The 22,953-nt window shown below is 45.0% G+C and overlaps 1 protein-coding gene across 1 annotated transcript in view; it reads right to left on the reverse strand.

Moving 5' to 3' along the window:
- The window catches only part of lrig1 (leucine-rich repeats and immunoglobulin-like domains 1), a 30,996-nt gene extending 9,253 nt beyond the window's left edge, over positions 1–21,743 (reverse strand). Inside the window, exons 1-8 of the mRNA XM_072382674.1 lie at positions 20,678–21,743; positions 10,758–10,829; positions 9,889–9,963; positions 4,286–4,423; positions 4,050–4,193; positions 2,995–3,138; positions 2,384–2,527; positions 727–870 (exon numbers count right to left, since the gene is read on the reverse strand). Of these exons, the coding sequence (XP_072238775.1) occupies positions 727–870; positions 2,384–2,527; positions 2,995–3,138; positions 4,050–4,193; positions 4,286–4,423; positions 9,889–9,963; positions 10,758–10,829; positions 20,678–20,880 (1,064 nt within the window). The 5' untranslated portion in view covers positions 20,881–21,743. The remainder of the gene's footprint in view (positions 1–726; positions 871–2,383; positions 2,528–2,994; positions 3,139–4,049; positions 4,194–4,285; positions 4,424–9,888; positions 9,964–10,757; positions 10,830–20,677) is intronic.
- Positions 21,744–22,953: the final 1,210 nt, after the last annotated feature.

Genomic DNA, 22,953 nt, shown 5'->3' on the forward strand with positions numbered 1-22,953 from the left:
AGGGACAGCCACATGGAACAAAATGAGCAATTAAGGACGAGAGGGAAAAACTGGAGTCAAAGCTCCCATCCCATTCTGTAGCATTCTCTCACTGGCACCCAGTGTGCCAACTGAGAAAGAGAGGCCCCATGTGTTTGGGCTCGCCAGGCAAGGGCTGACGAGCCCAAACACAACTCTACTTTTTCACTGGGAAGCAGCGAAGCCAAGAGAACCTTGGTCAATAACCAATACCCCCCGAGTCTTTCTGCTGGATTTATCCACAAACTCTCCCTCCTCGATTCTCTCCTTTTCTTGCTTTGGGACTTTTGGTGAAACAAGGTGGATCGGGAGTAAAAGAAGGGTCTCTCTGTACTCCGTGGCTTCTAAAAGTGGGGGAAGGACATCAATGGAGCTGAAAGACGGAACACTTTCAGATCCAGGTTTGTCTGGACAAAGCAGCAGACAAAAGCGGTAAAAAAGGTAACCAATGACAACAGACACCTTGTGAAAGTCAAAAAGAAAAAGAAAGGGCATGAATATAGATGAATGCAAATAAGAAGTAAACAGCCACTGCTTTGTGGGGCCAACTGAATGGGTTCCATAAGCCTAAATATCAAATATCACAGAGGCAAACCAATATTAAACAGCTCAGCTTTCACTGCTCCCAAAAGGCACATCTAAGCCTTATCATCAGCAGGGCCAAAGACTTAATAAGCAGGCTGCTGGTTTGGGGGGGGGGTTACTTACAGGATGCGTACGGCCTTGAGGCCCCTGAAGGCTCCCTCGTTGATGTGGCTGATGGAGTTGTGGCCCAGACGGAGGGTGTGGAGATCCCCCAGCTCAGCCAGGCTTCCCTCATCCAGACGAGTCAAGTTGTTGTACGACAAATTCCTGGAGAAAGAGACGCAGACAGGCGGACGGGTGGAAGAGAGCACAGAGGAGGAGAGAAAGCGAAGGAGGGAGAAGGGAAGACAAAAAAAAGAAGTTCTGTGTGAGGTCTGGAAGGAGATGACAGGTTGGCAGAACACTGAGGCAGCTTGCTACATCATTAGAGTGAAATTTCATGGCTGATTCAAAATCTATTTGCAACACTGATGTCTTTTTCCATCGAGAATGGGTCTAGCAGACATAAAAGCACAACTCATTTGACAGGGAGGGAAAATTCTCAGTTTGCGCTTTACTCGTCTATAGACTTACGAGAGCATGGAGTAAACCCAAAGGGAGGACGCTGTCAGTCGTGTACAGAGGTACTCGAAATGTTACAATTAATCTGTTCTTGTTCTCAGAAATCTGGAGAACACACAAATAAGACATGAACGCTGCAAGAGTTTCCGAGTTACAGCCGCTGCTAATGGAAAGTGAAAACGAGCTTAAAACCTGTTGTCATTGCTCGTCTTTTTACAGGCTTTTTACGCAACGCTGCTTTATAAACCCTGATCTCAGATGATAATAAATCCATTAATGGTATCTTTCAAACAGCGTTCAAAGGCAGTATTGTGCTTTTTATTGCCCCCTCTGTGGCCCTCTCTGTGGCCAGGCCTCAGGTTTGCTTGACCAGTCATGTGTGCAGAGATTCTCCCTGATGAGCGGCTCAGCGCGGCACACTGGGAATGCAATAACAGGATCCTCATAAAGACGAGCCACTCACTTCTATCAGCCGTGTGGCTCATCATAACTCTGGATAATAAAAATCATATAACCGGTGACTGCTGCGGTGACGGGAGGCTGATTCAGGAACAGTGCTGGGAGCAATCTGTCATTCATAAGATGTGCACACAGGAAGGAGGAGGAGATACACAGAACAAACCAGCCCGATCTCCATCTACCTCTTTATCCCTGCAGACTGTTACACATAAAGAAGCATAGGCGCCACAGATAGCCCGGGCTACCTCCTAGTTAGCAACGCCTCAGCTGAGCAAAGCACTTTAAAGCGGCATTACGACACTCATGTCAACAGTACAGGAGAAACTGTCAGATAATAACCCGGTAGACAAAGGCGGTGAAGGTGATCCTTGAGTGCAATTACCACAACACAGACAACAGGGGATTACACGCCAGTTTGCCAAACCCCTGCGCTTTGGAACAGAGTACAAAAACTCTTGTCGAAGGGCTTGTGTACTTTTGAGCCCAGCTCTAATTATGGGATAAACAGGCTTATCCTGAGAAAGACTCAGCGTATTGAGTGTTAAAAGCAAAATGTCATTTAACCCTGGGGAAGGCACAGGGAAGACATGGTAAGACATGCGCATGGAAACAGATGGGTTCTTAGGCTTTAAGGCACGTTCATATCACTGGAGACAAACTGTTTATAGGAACTTTAAAGATTCCTTTAAAAAGATTTTCTTTCTTCAGAATCTGGCACAAAAGGCCGGGCGTTCAGGCTCATTTAAATGCTGCTACTTACAGTTCCCTCAGCTTCTGGCAGAACTTCCATCCATCAGGGTTGATGCTGGCGATTGAGTTGTTACTAAGAAATAGTTGTGTGAGGGAGGTCAGGCCATACAGGGAGCCACTGTTCACCTCTGTCAGGTTGTTGTACTCCAGGTGGCTGCGTGAGAAAAACAAAAAGAAAGGAGCAAAAAGCATCGCAATGAAAATTTGGTTCTGGCAACAGCTCGTCTGTGGCATTATTGTGCCCAGAAAGTGTAACTGCAATGCAATTTGTGATAATTACTGCGTTATTTTGCAAGTACTGGTGTAAAAAAAACAAAAAAAACTGCTCATTGGCTGGGAACAAGTGTGATTTTTGTGATTGTGAGTAACTTCCAGTCATGGTAATTCTCCTGAATATATTCCTGTAATTGGTGCAAATAGGATTAACCCGTCAGGTGGGTCTGGCATCAAGCTTTCTTAAGCACCAGAGTTACAGTCTATGACACCGACGGGTGCTATGCTGCATAAAAGGGTGTCAGAATTAAAACAATATGGAACGAAGAGGCTGTCAGAATGTCAATGCAAGTGTATGACTTATGTCCTTATAATGTTTCAGACATTTTAAGTTTTTTAATTACGTACAGGACTTTCATTTTGGCCAGGTCCCAGAAAGCTCCGTCAGTCAGTTTGCTGATGCTGTTCCTCTGAAGTTTGAGCACCTCCAGGCTGGACAAACCCTGGAAGGCAAGGCCCTCGATCTGACGGATACGGTTCCTGTTCAGTTCGCTGTTGGGTGGATGGACAAAACAAAAACAAATCTGTGAGGCAATGTACGTGGAGGAACATTTTAAAGCAAAGCAACAGGAAGCCTCTCCTCCTCTTTTGTCTTCTGCCCCCATTCTACGTGAGCAACAGTCCTGCAACATTCCTCTGTGCTCTTAGCTTATGAACAACAGTGAAGCTCTGACTCTTGAACAGATGAGCAACAGAAAACGTGGTAAGAGATGCTGAAAAACTACACTCTTTGCATGTAACAATGAATCTGTGCAGCTGCTGTGTGTGTGTGTGTGAAGGCTGTAAAAAGCCCCCAGGTTGGCAAAGATAAACATCCATAGAGGTTCTTTTGTGTCTCATGTGCATCAACCACTAGCTGTAGATACAGTGTCACCGGGGCCACCTGTTAAACAAAAGCCACCTGGGGAACCTGCTGGAGCCACAATGGGGGGAGGACTCCCATTACACGAGTACCTTTGCTCCCCGGAATGGAGGTGTTGAGCTACAAATGGTCGGGCCTCAGCGCTGTGCTGGAGGGAAGTTTGATGAAGATAATGGAGCACGGTGTGGAGATTGAACTAACCACTTTGGGGATGTGGAGGAAGGCAATAAATCACCAATAATATGGCTCCAGTGTTTACCTTGTCAGACCTTATCCACCCCGGGAGGTATAGCTCACACTAATAGTGTTCCAAATGTTAAACACACAAGGCTTGATCAACAGATACTGGGAGCTCCTCCTCATCTAAACTCAGATTTATTTTCAAAGTTGTTTCAATGTCGTCTCCAAAGGTTCCAACTGGGAAAGCCACTCATTTTCAGAGAAAACACAAATGTCAGAGGCATGATGCATTCGCAGGTCGAGCTGATCCGACAGATCGAAACCCAACCTTGTCAAAGCCATAAAACGCAGTGGCACTCACAGCTGGGTGAGCCTCGGGAGCTGGAAGGCTCGAACGGGGATCTGGCTGATGCGGTTTCGGCTCAATCTCAGAACCTGCAGAGTGGAGCCCAGATGGTCCAGGGATCCGAGCTCCAACGCGCTGATCTTGTTGTTGCTCAGGTACCTGAACACGGATAAATTCAGTTATGACACAAAGGGTTTAGAATGAACCCGAAACGTGTATGTATGCTGAAATCAGTCTCCTCAGGTACGTACAGGTCTCGGATTTGAAGGCCTGCGGGGAAGCAGTGCCCTCGCAGCTCAGTGATGTCATTGTTGCTCAGGTCCAGGGTTTCCACAGACACCAGCTCTCTGGTCCGCCTGCCATCAATACTTCGGATTTTGTTATGATGTCTGAAAAATAAAGAGCACACACGAAAGACGTTAGATGTAATCGGCAGTGACCTCGCTCAAAACGAAGAGTACACAGAACAAAGTGGTCTCCATCCACTACAAAACGTGTCCTTTAAGAGCTTCCAAACAGAAGCTGCCTTCTTCAAACAATTCCAAGGATAAAGAGACAGCCACAGAATCCGTTAGATTGATGGAGCCACTTAAAGGCAGGTTTCAGAGAAATTCAATGTGTGATGGAATGAACTGACAGCTGTGGGTTTCTGAATAAGTTCTGACAACAACATATAGCTGCAGAACATATGTGAAAGCACAACTGGCAAAATGACCAAAAAAAGCAGAACTTCAACCATCCTAAAAAAAAAAAAAACAAGATACAGCTAATAAGAATTAATCTTTGGCCACGGACCTGCCCGAGCGCAGAAAAGCAAAGCTGAGCTGAAAAACTTCCATTCAATTTCCAGGGAGTTTCCACACCAGGAAAAGTTCTGTCTCAGCTATGTTTTGTCAGGTTAAACTGGCCAGATTGAGCCAGAAAGCCTGCGAGAGAAGACTGGACCGATTTCAGCATTTATGTCGGCCCCATTTAGGGGTCTTGTGAAGAATGGCGGGTGGCGTACAACTCCACCCTATCCCTCACTCCACAACATCTGTGGTGGGTTATTTAGGGAGCGCAAAAAGACGAGAAGTGGAATGGCATAGTAGAGGAATACCGTTCCAGCCGTTACCATTCAATATGGAGGAGAAGTGGATTGTGGGACACGGTGCTTGACAGCCATCTCTCTCGCTGCACCAGCAGCCAGTGGGTGTGTGTGTGTGTGTGAGTGTGTTAGAGTGCTAAGGGCCTGCGTTACCCGAGTACACATGAAAGCCTTTGCTGGGTGACACATGCGACACATGACTGGGTGCTAACTAGGGATGGGGAATTTCATTTAGTATCGCTTTCATGTGCCAGACTAGTCCAAAAATAAATGGGAAAAAAAATAAATAAAACCAGTTCGAGAAGGAGGAAACGAGACGGCGCTCAGCGAGTACATTTATTCAGTAGATGCTCACACAGATCAGTGCTTTATATCGAGGAGGCTCCTCCTTTTACTATTCATGTGAGATCTCCTCTAGATTTCCCTTCCTTTTCTGGTCTTGTCCTCTCGCTGCTTATTAGCCTAATCTGTCCCTTACTGTAAAGACGGGTCATCTGATTTGGTCTGACCTTTTTCCGACTGACCTCCATCTCCCAAATCTGATGACAAATATAACCGCGTCAAGCCAGTTCGACAAGATCAGGTCCCTGTCTTCTCCGAGGTTAGAAAACAATTACTTGTGGTTTAAAAGACTGACCGTTGTAACTGGTGTTCATTTCAACTAATCCTGTCCATACAAATCAGTTCCTGTGATGTTATGTACCAACATTCAAACTTCTCTGAATGGTGAGTGTAAGTTTGATAGAAAGAGCAAAAGAGAGCAGGTGTTCCCACCAGTCAAACTCATGAAAACAAGGTCAGCCCCTATTTCCTCTCTAGCTTTCAGCCAGCAGATGAACACACACACACAAACGCTTATTGGTGTGTGAGAGGAGGAGGAGGAGGAGGGTCACACCGCAGTGGCCCACCTGAATAAACAGTGGCAGAAATGGTTAAGGATGAGCACACATGCACAAACACAAACACACAATACAAATAACTAACGCACACATGGGACAGAGCAACAGACGGTGGCTACAGTGAGCAGAAGAAGCAAAGGAGGAGGAGAAGGAGGAAAAAAAGGGGGGGGCTGAGGGGTGATGTGGGTTCAACAGCTGGTGACCCTTGCTGGGAAAAACAGATCAGTCTCAAACTGGTGGGAGAGGTTGTCCTCTCTAACTCTTTCTCCACATTAACCACGCTCACTCTGCCCCCCCCACCCTCCCGCAGCCAGATCCCAGCTGCACGTTAAGAGACGCTCGACGCGTTTAAAGTCCACGCATACAATAGTAGCGTTTATAAAAAAGTGATTATCAAACGGCCAGTGACATTTCTGATCAAGAGGAGCTCAGTTCCCTCTTGTTCTCTTTGATGTCTGGGGGTCTTATTCGCCTTGATTCCACTTAATTCCAAATCTCATTACCCTGCCCCATTGACCATCTGATTATCATGAGCCCGGCTCATTTTGACACTTCTTTTGATGTATGGAAAGTCCATCGGGGGTTTACACTAGCGAGCCCATTCCTCTGTTTCCAGTGTCATCTTTGAGCTCGATTGTTTGGCCGGTCCCTTTCCGTTTGAAGCCGGGCGGTCAGGACAAAAGGAGAATTATTTAAAATCAGATCATCCAGTGGGCCATATGATTTTTATCCCCAAGCTGTTTTAAAGGGCACTTTTGATGTTGACTGGGCAGGCGATGAGCACAATGGGAAAGTTTGTGCTGCTCTGCTGTCACTTGGACACTGTGTTTTTAAAACTTTCTGTTGCTTCTCTTTTTTTCATTTTTGCCATCCCGCTGTGGCATTCTGGGAGTCTGCGGGACCTCAGTGGGCCTGCCAAATACATTGTGGGACTGTGGGAGCCTGGCATATGGTCTTTGCGTGCTTCATCACAAGGTCCTCAGAAGATTCGCTTTGCGGTTAAATCGTTCTCTTAGTAAGACGCTCCTTTGTCGGATTGGTTCATGGATTTCAATTTAAATGTACAAAATTCTTTACCGCGGCGACACAACCATCCTATCAAGCCTAACTATGATTCTGCGATCAACAAGACCTTCCAGAAATGTGACTAAAAGGAGGCAAAAACAAAGTAAGAGAACGGAACCGGGCCAACTGTGAACCACGTCAAATGTACTGACAACTTGGAGAGCAACACATCCTGTGAACCTTTCATTGAATCATCCGCTGTTTGATTTCACATCTTCCTTTAAAAGCTCCAGTCATGCACTGTTGCCAGCATGCACACGTCTCCCACACCCTACTGCATTTCTGTACGTTACAAAACAAACTGTGTGGCACAACAAAAGCCAAACTAACGAAGCGGCACGATGAAGGGATCACGCAAGCCAGGCGCGGATCAGACTTGGTACGTTTAAGAAATGTTCGGGAACGAGAAAAAGAAAGGATGTAAATTATTGTGCTAATCCGCTTGGAACCTTTAAAAAACAGAGTAGATGTTAGTTCAACTTAAATCACACTGAAATCAAACTGGAGTTTACAAACTAGGACAAACGCACTCAAATAAAGCAGATCGGAATCAATTTGCCAATTTGGTTTGTGATGCAATGAGTCGACCAGAATTCAAATGAAAAAAGACCATACTGACGAGCTATCATAGCAGAGTCTGATGTACTTTCCCTTCCTTCGCTTGTATACTGGGACAAAGAGAGTAGTCCAGTTAGAGAACCGAAATGAGCTCTCCTCAACTGTGTGTCAGTCAGAACATTTGGGTATGAAATGGCAGATAAACTGGAAGACTCAGAGGCGGTCAGACTGTCAGACAGTAGCAGCCACACAGAAACCGTCCTCAGTCTTTTGGAGAGTTTATCGTTTGATGAGCGGCTGAGCACAGATTCTCCGTCAGTTTGCGTGCGTGTGTCTCACACAAACTTGCTGTCAGACAACATTCCAGACAATCTCCAACCTCTGCCACAACACACAAAAGCACTGACACCATAAGGCTTGGCAGTTGGCAAGTTAGACAGAGTGCAATAGATTTACTTCTAGGAACAACCCTGAGCCTCCGTTTCCTTCTCTCTTCCTCCCTCTTTCCTGCGGCTCTCCGTGCCCTCCTACCGCCTCCTCCTCTACTTCCACTTAATCATACCTCCTTTGACAAGTGGTGATGTCACCCTGATCTGACACTATTCACAACCCTCATCCCCCGCTCCCTCCCTGTTTTATCATCCTTCCTCCCCTGCTCGCTGTTACCCATTTTACTGTAAGCCATGTGACTGACAGCTGCAGCTGCGAGTGCTTCAGCGGGCCTTCACTTCAGCTGCGTAGCTTTGTAAAAATCTGACCCTCCCTCCTGCCTCCACTCCCATCAGGACTGCAGCCCCCCCTCTCCCTCCCAGCAACAGGCTTCAAGTCAGGCCAAAAAAAGACAGCGATCATTTGGAGGGCCTGCCATTTTCCACAGTTTGTGCACGTAAAGGTGAACTTGCTCTGGTCCGGTTTGGATTGGGAGCACAGAACAATTATGCAGGTTCAAAGAAATAAAAACACTCAAATCCAATAGCAGCTCAAACTTAATAAAAACAAACATTCTAACAGCATTAAAGCAGTCACAGTTGCTTCATAAAGCCTTAAACCACCCCTCTAACAAACTGTCCACAGCCTACAGAAATATTCTAACCACATTAGTGCATCATTATGACTTCTGAGAAGCAGGCAGATGACACACGGGGAGAGGCGAGCGTGTGACTCCCACAAAGCTCACCACTGAAAATGATCTGAAGATGACCAAACATGACACGAAGCGGCAGCTGTATACTTTACTACCAGGCGGTCAGCCGGCATGCCTGCAAGGTGTGAAAGAAAATACAGAGCAAAGCTAATGGCTGGCACTGGACTAGCCTAAGTGCGTTTAACGTTCTTGATTCAGGTTGAGTGAGAAGTGAGAATGTTCTGTGGTCACATGAGAGCAGCTAAATTGTGGCATACTGGAAAACCAAAGGTCACCCGGCAGATAATACTTAAAGATAGTCACAATTGCACTTATTTCTGTGTCAGAATTTCCTTAAGCATTGTTAAAAGTCTTCATATCAGCTCGATTTGAATCTCTAGCTCATTTTGCGCCAACCTTTTTGTGTGGTTGGACACATTTAAGAGAGTTACACACATAATGAGGTCTGGCTGGTGTACATATGGTGCAAACCGTTTCAGCAGCGGTAGGAATTCAACTGCTTTTACTCAATCATCTCGTGAAATGTGTTAACTTTTTTAAACCATAATCCAAATAGTAAAATATGACACATTTCTGTCCGCAATTTGTGTTTCCTAACATTAAACCGCACAAATTACCAAGTTCCCACTTTCGCATAGAACTTTCCTTCATCCGTGTAAAAATCAGGCTGCTGATGGACTGCTGAGCGCACGTTTGTGACATACACAAGCGCACACACGCCCTTCCCAAATACGGCAGTAAATCTCCAGTGGGATGCCAGCGCAGGCAGTCCCCACAGGCACAATTTCACAACTGGGAGCAACCAAATTGAAACTATATATGAGCTGACACTCCGAACAGCCAGCACCACTCACTGTAGACAGGACCACATAGCCGGCTAATAAGACTCAATGGTTGCTCAACCGTTTGCTAATCGCTTAAGGCAGAGCTCCACGCTGATGCCAAAAGAGCTCACAAAGAGAGAGAAGATTTGATCTAGTTCCGTGCAGCTGAGTCACAATCATCCCAAACGTCAGCTTTACTTCTGAGATGCAGAGAAATCTTTCGTGGATTTCAAGAGATCATTCTAAGACGTTAAGCTGCAAGTGGAGCAATACTTACAGGTACAAGGACACGATCTTAGAAGAAGCCTGTCCAAAATCTGGTATGGAGGTCAGCTCATTGTGATCCAAGCGTCTGAAAGTGAAAAAAACCATAAGCAGTGGGTCAGGGAAGAAAAGTGTGCCAAAGGAAATTTAAATAAAAAGAAAAAAAAAAGCACAGACACATAAATGACTAAATGCTTTCTGCTTAAACATTCAAATGAACCTCGTGCTTCTTGCACGTCTCAAATAATCTATGAGAGTTTATCTTTCTCAACCACATAAAGATGAAATCAATATGTGCATAAATCAAAAGATTTCAAATACAAGTTGTCACGTCTGCCGCAGAGCAAGAGGCAAGTCATCCTTTTAAAAACCAAAAATAACATGGGAGTAAAACAGATGTCCAGGAGCGTATGACTGGTCAGCCAGCCTGCCAAAGATGTCACCAGTGTGTGTATTACCGGTTAGCTCATGCGTGCGGATGTGTGTGTGTGTGTGTGTGTCTTGTGTACTGGTGCTGAGTGACACGAAGCCAAGCCCTCTCCTCACCATATAAAAAATTTACAAGGCCGGTGTTGGCCACAGTATCGGGTGGTGGAGGAGGGGGGGGGGGGGGGGGGGGGGGGGGTGGCTTAATATAGAAAACCACCACTTAATTCTCAATTGGGCTTAGTTCAAGGCAACACATAGGAGGATGCTGCAAGGAAGTAACCGTGGCAAGCATGGGTGACGTTAGTCGGCATGAGGTCATTCATACAGCGTCTCACAATTTACACGAGTGGGTTAAAATGAAAAAAAAAGGTAAACATTTTAGGAACAACTGATTTAAATACAAAAAGAGCAGGAAATCAGTGCACACAGACCATTGTGTTGGTGGCTACTTACAGTTCTCTCAAGTTGAGAAGGTTGGCAAAGGCTTCAACACTGATGGATGTCAGTTTGTTGCGGCCAAGATTTCTGAAAAAAAAGAAGAAAAAAAAGGTTGTTACAATATAAAAAGGTGCTTTTTTTTTTATTCCCAGCTGTTTAAATAAGGATCCTGATCAATAGCAACAATTACGGTACATTTCCTTTTTGACAAACAGCTTCATCCATCCACTTACGCCTGCAAACACTGCAGCACATAAACTCAGCCAGCCTTCAAGGAGGGCTCAGATCAATACCATCGACACAGAGCGCCTCTCTCCGGGCTCGCTTTCCAAACATAACCCACAGGCAATTCATCTGCACCAGTCAATTTGCACTCTAGGCTAACGCTGTGTTTAATAGCTGGCACTTGACTTGTACAGCAGCTTCTTAGAAAGTGATTTGTCCAGTGATAAAGCGACACCACCGTCAGACAGCGAGAGAAAAGGTTGGGGGCCTGGTGGGTGCATCTCTCTCTCTCTCACACACACACACATCTGCATTTCAGATTGAGTTTCCCACACCGTATGAATTAAGCTTCTTTCACGCATAAACAAGTGTCACCTCTGTCACACACGCCTCCTGCCTGGCTGGCACGCAGCCTGCCTGTTGGCAGAGAGGAGGCCGCAGAGAGAGCAGTGTTTGCGTTTGTGCGGCGGGGTTAGGCTGGGCGAGACAAAGGGAGCCCACAGCTCCGAGCCGCCTGCCTCCCGCCCCTCCATCCCTCTGTCCAGACGTGAGAGACGGCAGAGGAATGTTTCACAGGCCTGCCGAGAGATGGCCGCTTGTTCCCAGAGACCAGGGACACTTTTACCTGATGCAACACATTCCTCATTCTCTTGTGCTGCTGTGGCCTTAAAAGACCACTGCAAGGGAGGATACAGGGGAGTTTGTGGGCTTAGGCAGAAGCTATCTGCAGGACCAGATATTTGAGAAAAGTTCGCCTCTATGAGGCTGAGGTTAATAGCACGGCTGAAAAAGTCTATTTTTGTAATGCACCGCACACGCGGTGCTTTTAAAAAACAATCAATCTCAATCACTGTCTGACTTGACAGATTTTACTTTCTTGTCTTCTGCTCTCAATTGCAGATAATGACAGTCTCCTTCCCCAATCCTTTCTCTCTTGAGGTGTGTGTGTGACGAGATAATAGCAGAGCATGTGTCTGCCCTCCAGGCATGGGCCTGACAAGGAGGTGTGCATAAACGTCTATGTCATGATGATCATGTACTGGGGCACCTCCTATTGTGGCCGAGATTGTTAAATCATTGTCCCCTGCAACAGGAGGCAATTACCAGGTTATGGCAAAGCACACAAAACAGCACTCCCCTCTGCCTGGAGGTATGCGTGATCAGCCAAAACACACACAGAGCGCACACAGCACAGACGCCATGAACTTGGTGGAGTGATCCAGTCATCTGGAAAAGCAATCGCAAGTTTTTATTAACATGTTTTTGGCACAAAATGGGTCCAGAAATGTTACTACTCAGCGCTGCATTACAAGAAAATAAAGTTTCATCCAAAAGCGTCACCATTAAAAGAGCTCTGTTAGCATGTGAAGGAGGAGGCGATCCGCTGGGCACACAGTCATTGGTGCGAAGGGCACAGCACAAAGAGCAAGAGACGGAGGACGAGGAAGGAAAGTCACGTTTGAGAGCCAAACTTGTCGTACCGGTGCCAAAGGCCACAGCAACAAACAAAACTGGTCTTTTGTGTGTGTGTGTGTGTGTGTGTGTGTGTGTGTGAGCATGCACGCCCCTCCTTCTCAGTCAACTATGGTGTTTACACAACTGAGTCTTTCTCTCTCCACTTCAGATTTATTCTCTTTCGTATCAGATCAGATAAGTTTCACAGCGTTTTAACACCTACTGTAGGAGGAGATGGTGATAAGGATGGTTTCCCTCTCGCTCCAATCCCCCCCCACCTTCCTCTTGAGGAGGAAAGGGGGACGAAGTTAATGCTTGCCAGAAAGTTGACCTTACAACTCAGGCCGTTTCTGGAAGAATTTGCTGTGATGGAATCGGAGGAGCTTTAGCCCGCCTCACAGGTGGAGAGGTGCGGGCTTAAAGCGCTAAAAGAAAGAAACGCGCTTGGAAGAGTTATAACGACCAAAATATAGGGTTAGAGGCTCAACTGGGTGTAATAAGTTTATGTCATATGATTCAGCCGGCTGCGGAGGAGGGGAGAGGTGCAGAGTTTACATTTTGTGGTAACCGCCTTCTCAAACGTTTTTGAATGCCACATTCCACCCATGTGGGATAAAACCTTTCATAATAGGCAGGATTATTTGACAGAAGGATCAAAATCCAAACCACTTAACCAAAAAAAAAGAAGTCTGGGTGAGTCAAAGCTGCACGTTGAGCCAAATACGCGTTTTACCACAAACTTCAAGCTGCTCCGACTGGGGTGCTTCAGAAAGGTGGGCATTTTGTACATTTTCATGCGTTTTCCAGGGAAACCATTTGCCATCAGTGAGCAAAAGGGTCAGCATAACCTGCTCTCTGTCAGCAAACCTCAGGAGACATGAAACAGAGAGGGCTGCTGGAGTGAGGGAGGGTCACCTGGGATGAAGAGGAAATTTTACAATCCTGTCTTCAACCTCTATTCAGCACAATCCAACATTAGGAGGAAATGCCTTCTCTATAAACACAAATTAAACTTTACTGTCAGAGATAAACCAGTTCTGTTATTCAACGATTAAATTAATTAATGACTTTCTTATAAAAGCCGTGTCTGCCTAAGCGACCGAAGAAGTGTAGGGCGCAGCCTCAGAATATCACCATGCAGCTAATGTGACATATAAAACATATAAAGGGCTTTAAAAAATAGCTGCGTTATGAGTGCCGTGGGAGCACCAGAGTGATGTCATCGCATATGACAGTATGCTTGTAAGTCAGCGTCTGTGTGTGGGAGAGGGGAGAAGAGGGGGAGCTGGAGCTTACACATACAGAGATACATCATCATTATCTTTCCCATTTCTAAAACAGATAAACGGAGTGTGAACTTTGCTCGTTGAAAGTGTGAAGTGTTGTCAGCGATGAGCCTTCCACAGTCCAGCTGCGAGACAAAAGCCCTTTAATGTGGTCCATCTCAGAGCATCATAAACCTAGTCAAAGAGTAACCTGCGTGTCAGAGAGCCAGACACACACATACGCACTGCTCTTCCTGTCATTAAGGGCCAGTTTATATCCCAGCAACTGCAGTGAGAGTGTACACAAAGCTGACACCAGCTCCAGGCCACCAATTTACACACAGGGAGGGAGAAAAGGAGCTAATATCTTATCAGCTTTGACAAGGTTAAAAGCATAAGCCAGCCGACAAGATTTGCTATAATTATGATAAATCTGACTTGCTAAATTCTGAGCAAAAAAACAAAACCTAAGAAGCGAGTGAGTGTGAAATGCTAAAGGGGCGAGGATTTTGCCATTTGCAGAACAGATTCGAACCCCCCCCACACACACACACAGTTCAACGAAGAAGCAGCTCCGGCCTTTGAAATCAGTCGAGCCAGAAGCGCTGACTCCGTCTTCTGAGCGCGGCCCACATCTTGGGGCCACGTGCGGCGCCGCTCTCGCCGCTGCTGATCTGGGGCTGGAAGCAGGAGAAGGAGCGAGGCTCTCCAAACAAACAGGCGCAGGGCTGGGAAAAGTGTGCACTAGCCCGAGGCATTGCGTGAACCCGTGGCCGGGCCAAGCGACGCCAGCTTGGATGCTCAAGAGGTACAATAACACTCACGCTGTCCACACTGCATGCATGTTTATGCAAAGTTAGCCCATGTCCACATAGGATCATGCTCCTGCATTAAACACAGGGTTCTATTGTGATGACAATGTAATTTCTTACAAATGGCGCCAGACATTATGAGCAGAGGGAAATGAGTGTCCTCAATTAATCTGAAAGAATAACATAAACAGGCAACGTCTCTTTAGCGGGGCTATTGTTGTAGTACTACAAGACAGCTGAACTGAACTTCAAAGAGAAGAAAAAGATTGTTTAGTCCAATTCTTTTCCCCTCTGATGTTTATTTTACTTACAGAGCAATAATTAGCCATGATGATGATAATTTAACGTGAAGTGGTCTAGACACTGGAGCTCCAGCTCTCCTCTGCACACCATCAGAAAGGTGCAGGATGGATCTGATCCAAGTCTCCCCTCGAGCCTCCACGGCCTGCGTGTTTTCTGGGCAGAAGCTGATTCACTTGCGCAGTACCTCTCACTCTGTCCAAGTCACGCTTTTTATCTTCCCCAGATTTCCAAACTCCTAACAGATGTAGAGAGTTCACAGATGATTCATTGACCAACTCTCTTTGTAGACACTGACTTCAGGAAAAAGAGGGAAAAAGAAAAGAAGAAGAAGAAAAAGAAGAAAAAAAAAAAGACGTGGCGCCTTCAAATGTCTTCACAAAAGGGCCATCTATTCTGCTGACTGAATGCCTGCAGAGTGACTTGCGGCAGCAGCTGTTTGATTGTCATTAAAGCCAGAGTGTGGCCATGAGCTCACTCCATATCTTCACGTTTTTGTCAGACTTTATCTGTTGTTATGAGAGCACAGGCTCAAGCTTCACCGTTTCCACCTAATTTGTTCGCAGCTAACATCGGTGCACGAATGATCTCAACCTATTAAAAAGAGGATAATTCAGAGTGATCATTTCTCTTTTTAAAAAAAGGAAATTTCCACATGGAAACTATGGTGTTTTACTGACAGCCAGATAAGGGAGAGAAGAAAAAAAAAGTGAAGAGCAGCTGATAGCAATCATTGGCAGTGATTACAAACCCTAAAGTTGGGACTTTAAAATATCTGCCAGAGGGCATGCGAGTCATGGGGCCAGCAAAACTATGACAATAAACAAACTTGGTATAATCACTCCCCAAACCACAAAATTACAAGGCTGCGGAGTGAGAAATGCCCTGGAAACCACAGGGGGCTCAGCCTTGCTGAGTGGTGCTGCTGTTGCTGCATCTCTGGCCCGACCACTGAAACATTCATGTGTTTCAAGAGATGACACATTTCTGCAGCTGAGCGTACACACCGAGTCGCCAGGTTCAACCCTGGTGACGGAAACGTCCAACAAAGGGCAAGCTTTGGACTCCTTTAAATTATTTTTGCATATCTGTTTAATGGGTTTAGGCAGAGTAAAACGACCTGAAGAATAGAGGTGTTGTCCATGAGCTGCGACGCTCCATTTCCTCTGGGTTTCTTGTGTGTGTTACAACATGTGTGACGGTGGTTGAGGTTTCTGACCACTGACATAACTTTTGCAAAATAGTGGCCCCAGCCTGAAGGCAGCAGCAACAGACCGTGACATTAACAAAACACTTCCATGCAGTGGGTGGAAACCCCCCCCTTCATATCCCCCCAGGCCAGGTGATGTGAAGCCACCCCCCCCCTCACCGACCAGTCCACAGCGAGTCGGCTGAGCTCCGCGTGCCTGTCGGGAAACCACCAACACAAACCCATTTCCTGAGGGCAGAAGCCAAAACCAGCTGTTGGGGGTGGTGATTACCAACAGGGCTTTAACTGGGAGGTTTAAGGCTACGGCTTGAGGTTGAGTCCTAGCAGAGCGCTCGCTGTACGCCAAGCAGTACGGCCGGCACAACTGCAAACCTCACAGGAAGCTGCCAGATCATTCAAGTGTGTGCGTTTAGCAAAAGGCTAAATACAGACAGAGCCCATTAAAAATATTCGAGTTTTTCGAAAAAAAAAGCAAATGGGATTTTACAATCTCATGCGAGAGTAGACGGAGACACGCCAGCAAACAGACACCCAATATCTGCTTCATCTCTTTCCAACGCAGTAATCATAGCCAAAATTAGTAATGCTCATGCTTTTATTTACTTGAAAAAACCCATTACACCAGTGGCACTGTGGGTAGAAATGCTTTTTATACACATTACTGCGCCTGCAAATAAGATAAAACACCACTCCTGAGAGGGAATATGTGACTGAGAGTGAGCACACTTGTTAGGCCATTCATCAATCATAAAGAACAGACAAACACATGAGACTAATGGTCGTTTCTCAATGTCAGGCGCATGGATGAAAAACAGCGGCAGATGTGTTTGATGAAGAATTTCATAACAACGGAGGCTTTAAGGAAGCTGGAAGTCTATAATCTGAAGTGTTCGCTGTAAACACCCGAGGTTGGAGGCAGAGGTGAAACAAATAATTGCTTAAACAATAAAAATGGGATCAGTGTTATTGGAAAACACAATAATTCGAAATAAAAGCGACTTGCACTAAAGCAAATGGATATTTTCTTTATTTGAAGGAAAGTTCCACATGGTGAACAAGACATCTTTCCTGGCTCAGCCTGCCCTGCAATGCATGTTACAAGATGTTTGCTTCCTTGAGTCCTCATCAAGGCCCCTTTCTCACAGAGGACCATTAAAAATCAGAGTCCTGAAGGATGGTTATTTTGACAACTGGAAAGCATTAGTGCTTTTTTTTCCCTCCAACGAGAGCCTTGGTCTTATTTGTGTCTCAGAGGATTTAAAGACGACAACTGATGGATGAACCACGGGCAAAACTTGCCCTTTGGCCACCTACCTTCCCTGGACAAACAGTGACCAAAAGCACTTTTCTGTTTGTGACAAATATACCTGTACTTTATACGGTCGGCACTGCAGCCCTTAATTAGTCAATGCAGCACCAATGGCCCATTTTACATCTTGCAACTGAGTAGCCATTCAGGTTCCGCAAGCGCAAGAAATGGCCAAAATCACACAAGACAACTATTTTATAACATTTAATTGGTTCGCACACATGGCATTTTAACCCCGAGGGTGACAAACAGCTTCACAGTTGTGTCACTGTTGAAGAGGTTGAAAAAATAAATAAATAAGAAAAATCACCAGAACTTGTTTTCAGTGGAAAGGCTCCACTCACAAGCACTCCATCCAACATTAAATCACTTAAAGAGGCAGCTTGTGGTTATATACACATACGAGTCTGACATTTTATATTTCCACTTTTTGCCAAAGAGGGTGAAACGGTGCCAATATCATCTGCCACCTGCTCAAGAAAGAAACTCCATCTTTAAGGAAGATTTCCACATGCAAGCGGCTCTATTGCTGCAAGCCCTGAGGTTCGCAACTGTAATCCCAATTTAAGAGCCTGAACAGATATAATTGCAACAGCTCCAGTACATGACAGCGCAATCACTCTTCACCCACACATAAGGGTGGGAAATCCTCATTTATTTAGCGCTGGATTTATGCTCTCTGCTTGAACGATCGGAACTTCACAGAAGATGGAGCTTGGAGGGCGTTCATCTTTAAAAGTTGCACAAAGACACATGTTTATGAATAATTCAAGGCCTTCCGGCTGATTAGTCACTGCAGTTGCACATGCTGCAGTCATTTATTCCACATATAGAAATAAAAAAAGGTGCTTCTGAGGTTTTCCCTCAAGCCCGAGATCTCAAACGGGGAGAGAGGAGGGAAGCTGGAGGAGATGGCTTAGACGACACCAACAATACCGTCCTTCTTAACACAACTACTGCTGCTGCTTCCTCCCTGGGGAAAACATAACAGAGACAATTGATTCCACACCGATTTCGCTTGGCTCAAATGCCCGAAGGTGGAGATGGACAAACAGAGTTTGTTTAAAACCCTGAGCTATGCACACTCACGCAGGCAGTCTACTCTACTGACAGCCTTAAAGTGTTACTGTTGCACTGAACCATAACCACTTGTTCTAGCAGCTAACAATTTGCAAAAACACTGCCGGCTTCCCGTCATCTGTCCAAACCTCAGAGCACACATCCAAACACCACAGAACTAAAATGTATCCACTCATGTGGACAGACCTGCATACAGAACTTTATAATGGGATCACTGAGCTACAAGTCAAAATGCCAAGACTCGTATCTTTGGGTTTACAGCAAACGTGTAGTAATCTGGATTATTTACAGATCCCAGAGGAATAGCGCAGGTTCCCTTTGAGTTACCTGCCAACATAATGGGACTATTTCAAGTTGTGTGGAACTATGCAACCTTAGGTGTTTTAAAAGATAACTCAAAGCCATAAAGCCATTCCCTTTGAAAACAACAAGATTGCGGGTGCTTAAATCTTGACCGATAAGGTTTGAATGAGATAACAGAAGGAGGCTTAGAGCGACACAGGGCTCACACAGGATGTCTTCACACAAACCCAAAAGTTTGGAGCAGCTGTTTCACCCGGGACGTTTGTCCCACACTGTCCACAAGGACAGGAGGTGCAGTGTGCATGCATGATAAACTGCATGCACACTTGATCTTGGCTAAGTGGTGCTTCAGGGCAAGAGGCTACCCCGGGCACAAGTGCCGTTATTCATGTTTCTAGAAGTCTTTTTAAAAGTTGCATTCCTGACTTCACAGGGAAAGATAAACTACCTCACACAGGAACCTGGGAGCCAGAGCAGCCTTTTGGTCTTTAACCTCAGGTTCTAAGCAACACACACACACAGATGGTGAAAAAGAAAAAAAAAATCTGCAACGAGATGCCTATTTGTTCACTGAGGATTAGTAATTACCACTGGACGTAGCGGCTGCAGTATGCAGCAGGGAGAGCCAAAACGTTGATTGGGAAGATAGAGTCGTGTTGTCTGTGAGTAAAGTGTGTCATTCACCTTAATAAGTGCTGAAGTTCCCCAAACACTGGAGGATGTTTAATAAAAAATGGCCCAAATTAGCTCATTTCCTAAATGAGCTAGCAGACAGGGTACCAACTGTTGTCAGTCTTACCCTGGCTGGAAAACTGATTCATTTACAAGAAACTTAATTTGTGAACGATGGCTTACAACACAAACGGGAACGTGGATAATACCTGTCATCAATCTGACTGAATAATGCAGAGGTTTATTTGTTATGGCATGTTTGTCTACTCACCCCGAGGGAACAGTTTGTCTATTCTATCTCTGGAAACATGAATACATCTTCAGAAAGCTGCACTGAAATGAAGTCATTTATGTATTCGAAACTGTGAAAGATCTAAATAGTCAGTGAGAGGGATGACGACAACCCCACAACCCCCTGAAAGTAAATAGGTTTAGCAGGACAGTCATTTTAAAATGGAGCATATGGCACAATGGATTTGATTAATGCAAATAAATCAGTCTGCATTTATTGGGGGTGATTCAAATCTAAAACACAAATAAGGGTGTTGATGCACATTTCAAACAAGAACACCATATAGAGCTCTGCTCTGCACAAGGATTCAATGTAGTTTTAAAGAGTTTCCCTTCCAAACATTTGAAGAGCTTTTAAGCTAATAACAGTACATCAACCTCTTATTGTGGTTATGAAACACCTCTATTGAGAAAACGATAACTAACAAAATGTTTTTAAAAAAAACCACTGAATTTATCAATAACAAATTTGGCCAACTGTGAAACTGATTTTTTTTCCTTTCGCCTGGCCGCTCTGTAGTGAAAGATTATCGCGAGTTATTCCATAAACTGGATAAAAGATTCCTAATTAAGGACCTAAATTATGTCGGAGGCTTGCCTGAACAAAAAGTGATGGTCGTAAGTGGTTAAATTAGTCCCCAACGCGGGGTAAGGCGACCTTCGAGGGGCTCACATTTACATGAAGTTACAGAGAGTCATGGCAAAAGCTGAGTTTTGCTACTTACTCAAAGTTATAGTTGTAGCTATGACGAAGGTATAGCTGCCCTGACAGCTGCCCTCACTCCCCTATTTTAAAGTGGGTTCAAACCAGAATCACAAAAATCCTCACCAACAAGATTCCTGGGCAGAAAACCTATCAACAGGGGTCCTTTGCTTAATGTCTATTTAGCTTTCTTTCTCAAAAACATTCTCAACTTCACATTGTTGTTCACTTTTCTCTTCTCTAGAAAAAAAAAAACACCCGTTATGGACTGGTCAATAAATAGGCAAGGGCAACTAAGCGCTTTACTTACAAGGAAACAGTCCGGATTGGAAGGTCCAGAGGCGTAGCCGTCAGCTCCAGATTGCTACAGTCAACTGAATCTCCGTTGCACGTACAGTTCTGGGGACATTGCGTTTCTGAGCTCAGTCCATAACTGTTGAACAGTTCGACTGATAAAATTAAATAAAAGAAACAACGAGACATATATCCAAATCGTCCCAGGGACGCCGCCATTTTGTATCCAGTTTTAATAGCGCGGCCGCTGAGGTCTCCTTGTGCCCCACAAAGTGGAATATTAATGTTGCTTCGGCAAAGGTGAAAGCCTTTTTCAGCACATTAAATGTCTTCTTGGACTACCGAGGCTAACATGAACAACGTTGTTGCCGCAAAACGTCTTCCGTCCCAACAAGATTCATGTTTGACCCAAGTCCCCTCTCCAACTTTCTCCTTGGGAGTCCGACGCGGGCTTAAAATCAAAGATGAGACGGCATTACTACCCTACACGTTGCCCTCAACTTAAAATTAAGTTGCTAGAGTGTGTCCATAAAAGGGCGAACAACTACTTTCCCAGCGAGGCCGCTGCTTTTAGCGACACGTTAGAAAACATTGAACTGCAAAGTGTATTAAGGACACTGCGCCCGAGTGGCTCTTGGAATAAAAGTTGATGTGCCCACCAGCCGCAGAACTGCTCTAAACTTTGACACACGACTCACAAACTTCTGACGGCGTTCAAACTGTCCACCACTAAGTTGAATCTTTTGCCAATAAGTCAGGACCCGCAGGTGTAGTAGTGAAAACTCCAGCGTTGATATCTCAAACCGTGCGCTGCATATCGTCCAAACCTAAACAGCACTTCACGGGATACATCCAACTTTGAAATGCGCACTCGGTCCCATCCAAATAAACTCGACCAACAGTTTATCAGGTGCAGTCTGCGGTCACGAAATCTCGACGATCCGATTAATAGCAAAATAGGCAGCCCCCTCCTCCTTCCGACCGTGAATTACCACCATGAGTTTTCTCCTTTCCCGAGTTACTTTTCCTTTTTTTTCTGGGTGATCGCTCCGTAATCCCACGTTGGAAACACAACAGCCATTCAAGGATCCTCCCATAGCTCACTCTGATTGGTTGGTGAAATTTAAACGCCTGACCTGATTGGCTAGTACGGGTTCTCTCTGCATCTCGGAGTTGAAGAGATTTTGAGCGCCTGTCACTCAGCGGTCGCTGGACCCGCCTATGTTTCCCACCCCGGGGTGTGAAACCGCACCACCTCCCCTCACTCTCACTGCTTCTTAAAGAGACAATCGCACAGATCAAGCTCTGTAATCGCATTATAACAAGCCATAATAACATAATTGGTTGAATGCCCAAACAACTCCATTCTGGCTTCAAGATTTACATGTAAAAGAAAGAGTCAGAGAGGAAGTAATAAACAGTGGGCTTTTCCTCCTCTCTTCACTGGAGCTGATTTGGGGGAGAAATCAACACTTTTAGTAGGACCATCATTACACTTCCACCAAAATGCGCTGTCAACGCATATATGTGTGTAAGATAGTTTGTTGAATTAAGTTATTCACCTTAATTTAACTTAAGTTCTTGAATGTACTTAGTTCACATGCTTGGATAGGGTGAATTATGTATGGCAAACAGCTGAAGCTTCCTCATATCTTCCCTTGAAGTAAAATATTCTCCCTCAAACATAATGAATTACTTATATTCAGCTTTCTGAAATACGTTGTACAACACTAGCTGCAGCCAGAAACGATTTAATTATTAATGAATAGACCGAAACTTCAGTCTCCTAAGATATGAAAATACACTGTCCATAATTTGCTTTTCACTAAAACATATCATGGCCTGGTGGATCTGGTTCAAGAATGATATATCCTGATGTGGACCCAGGACCCACAATCATCAAATAGATATAGTTGTGTTAAAACATACAGTATTTGTTTTTACATCTGTGCAACTGTGCACTTGTACGCCACAAAACAATAAAGTGGATAAAAACACTCAAATGCTTTAAATGCTGCTCATACTGTCGAACTACGTGTGATATTTTTGTAAGATTTCAGGGACAAAACTCCGTCATAATGAACTGCTATTAAGGGGATGCTTGAAGTAATTTTTTCTTTTCCTTTTTCCATTTCTGCAAAGGTAAAACTTGCACTTTGGAAAATTACTTTACTCGAGTAAAATCTAGTGGTTTAATGGAGAGTGTTAATGTTTTGGTCCATCACTTTGATTTAATTGAACTAAAGGGTCTGAGTACGTCCTATATCATACCTCTGTTGATAAGGCTATAAG

Source organism: Leuresthes tenuis, unplaced genomic scaffold (genome assembly GCF_036924035.1).
Source record: "Leuresthes tenuis unplaced genomic scaffold, fLeuTen1.0.hap1 SCAF_3, whole genome shotgun sequence".
In the NCBI taxonomy this organism is placed as follows: Eukaryota; Metazoa; Chordata; class Actinopteri; order Atheriniformes; family Atherinopsidae; genus Leuresthes; species Leuresthes tenuis.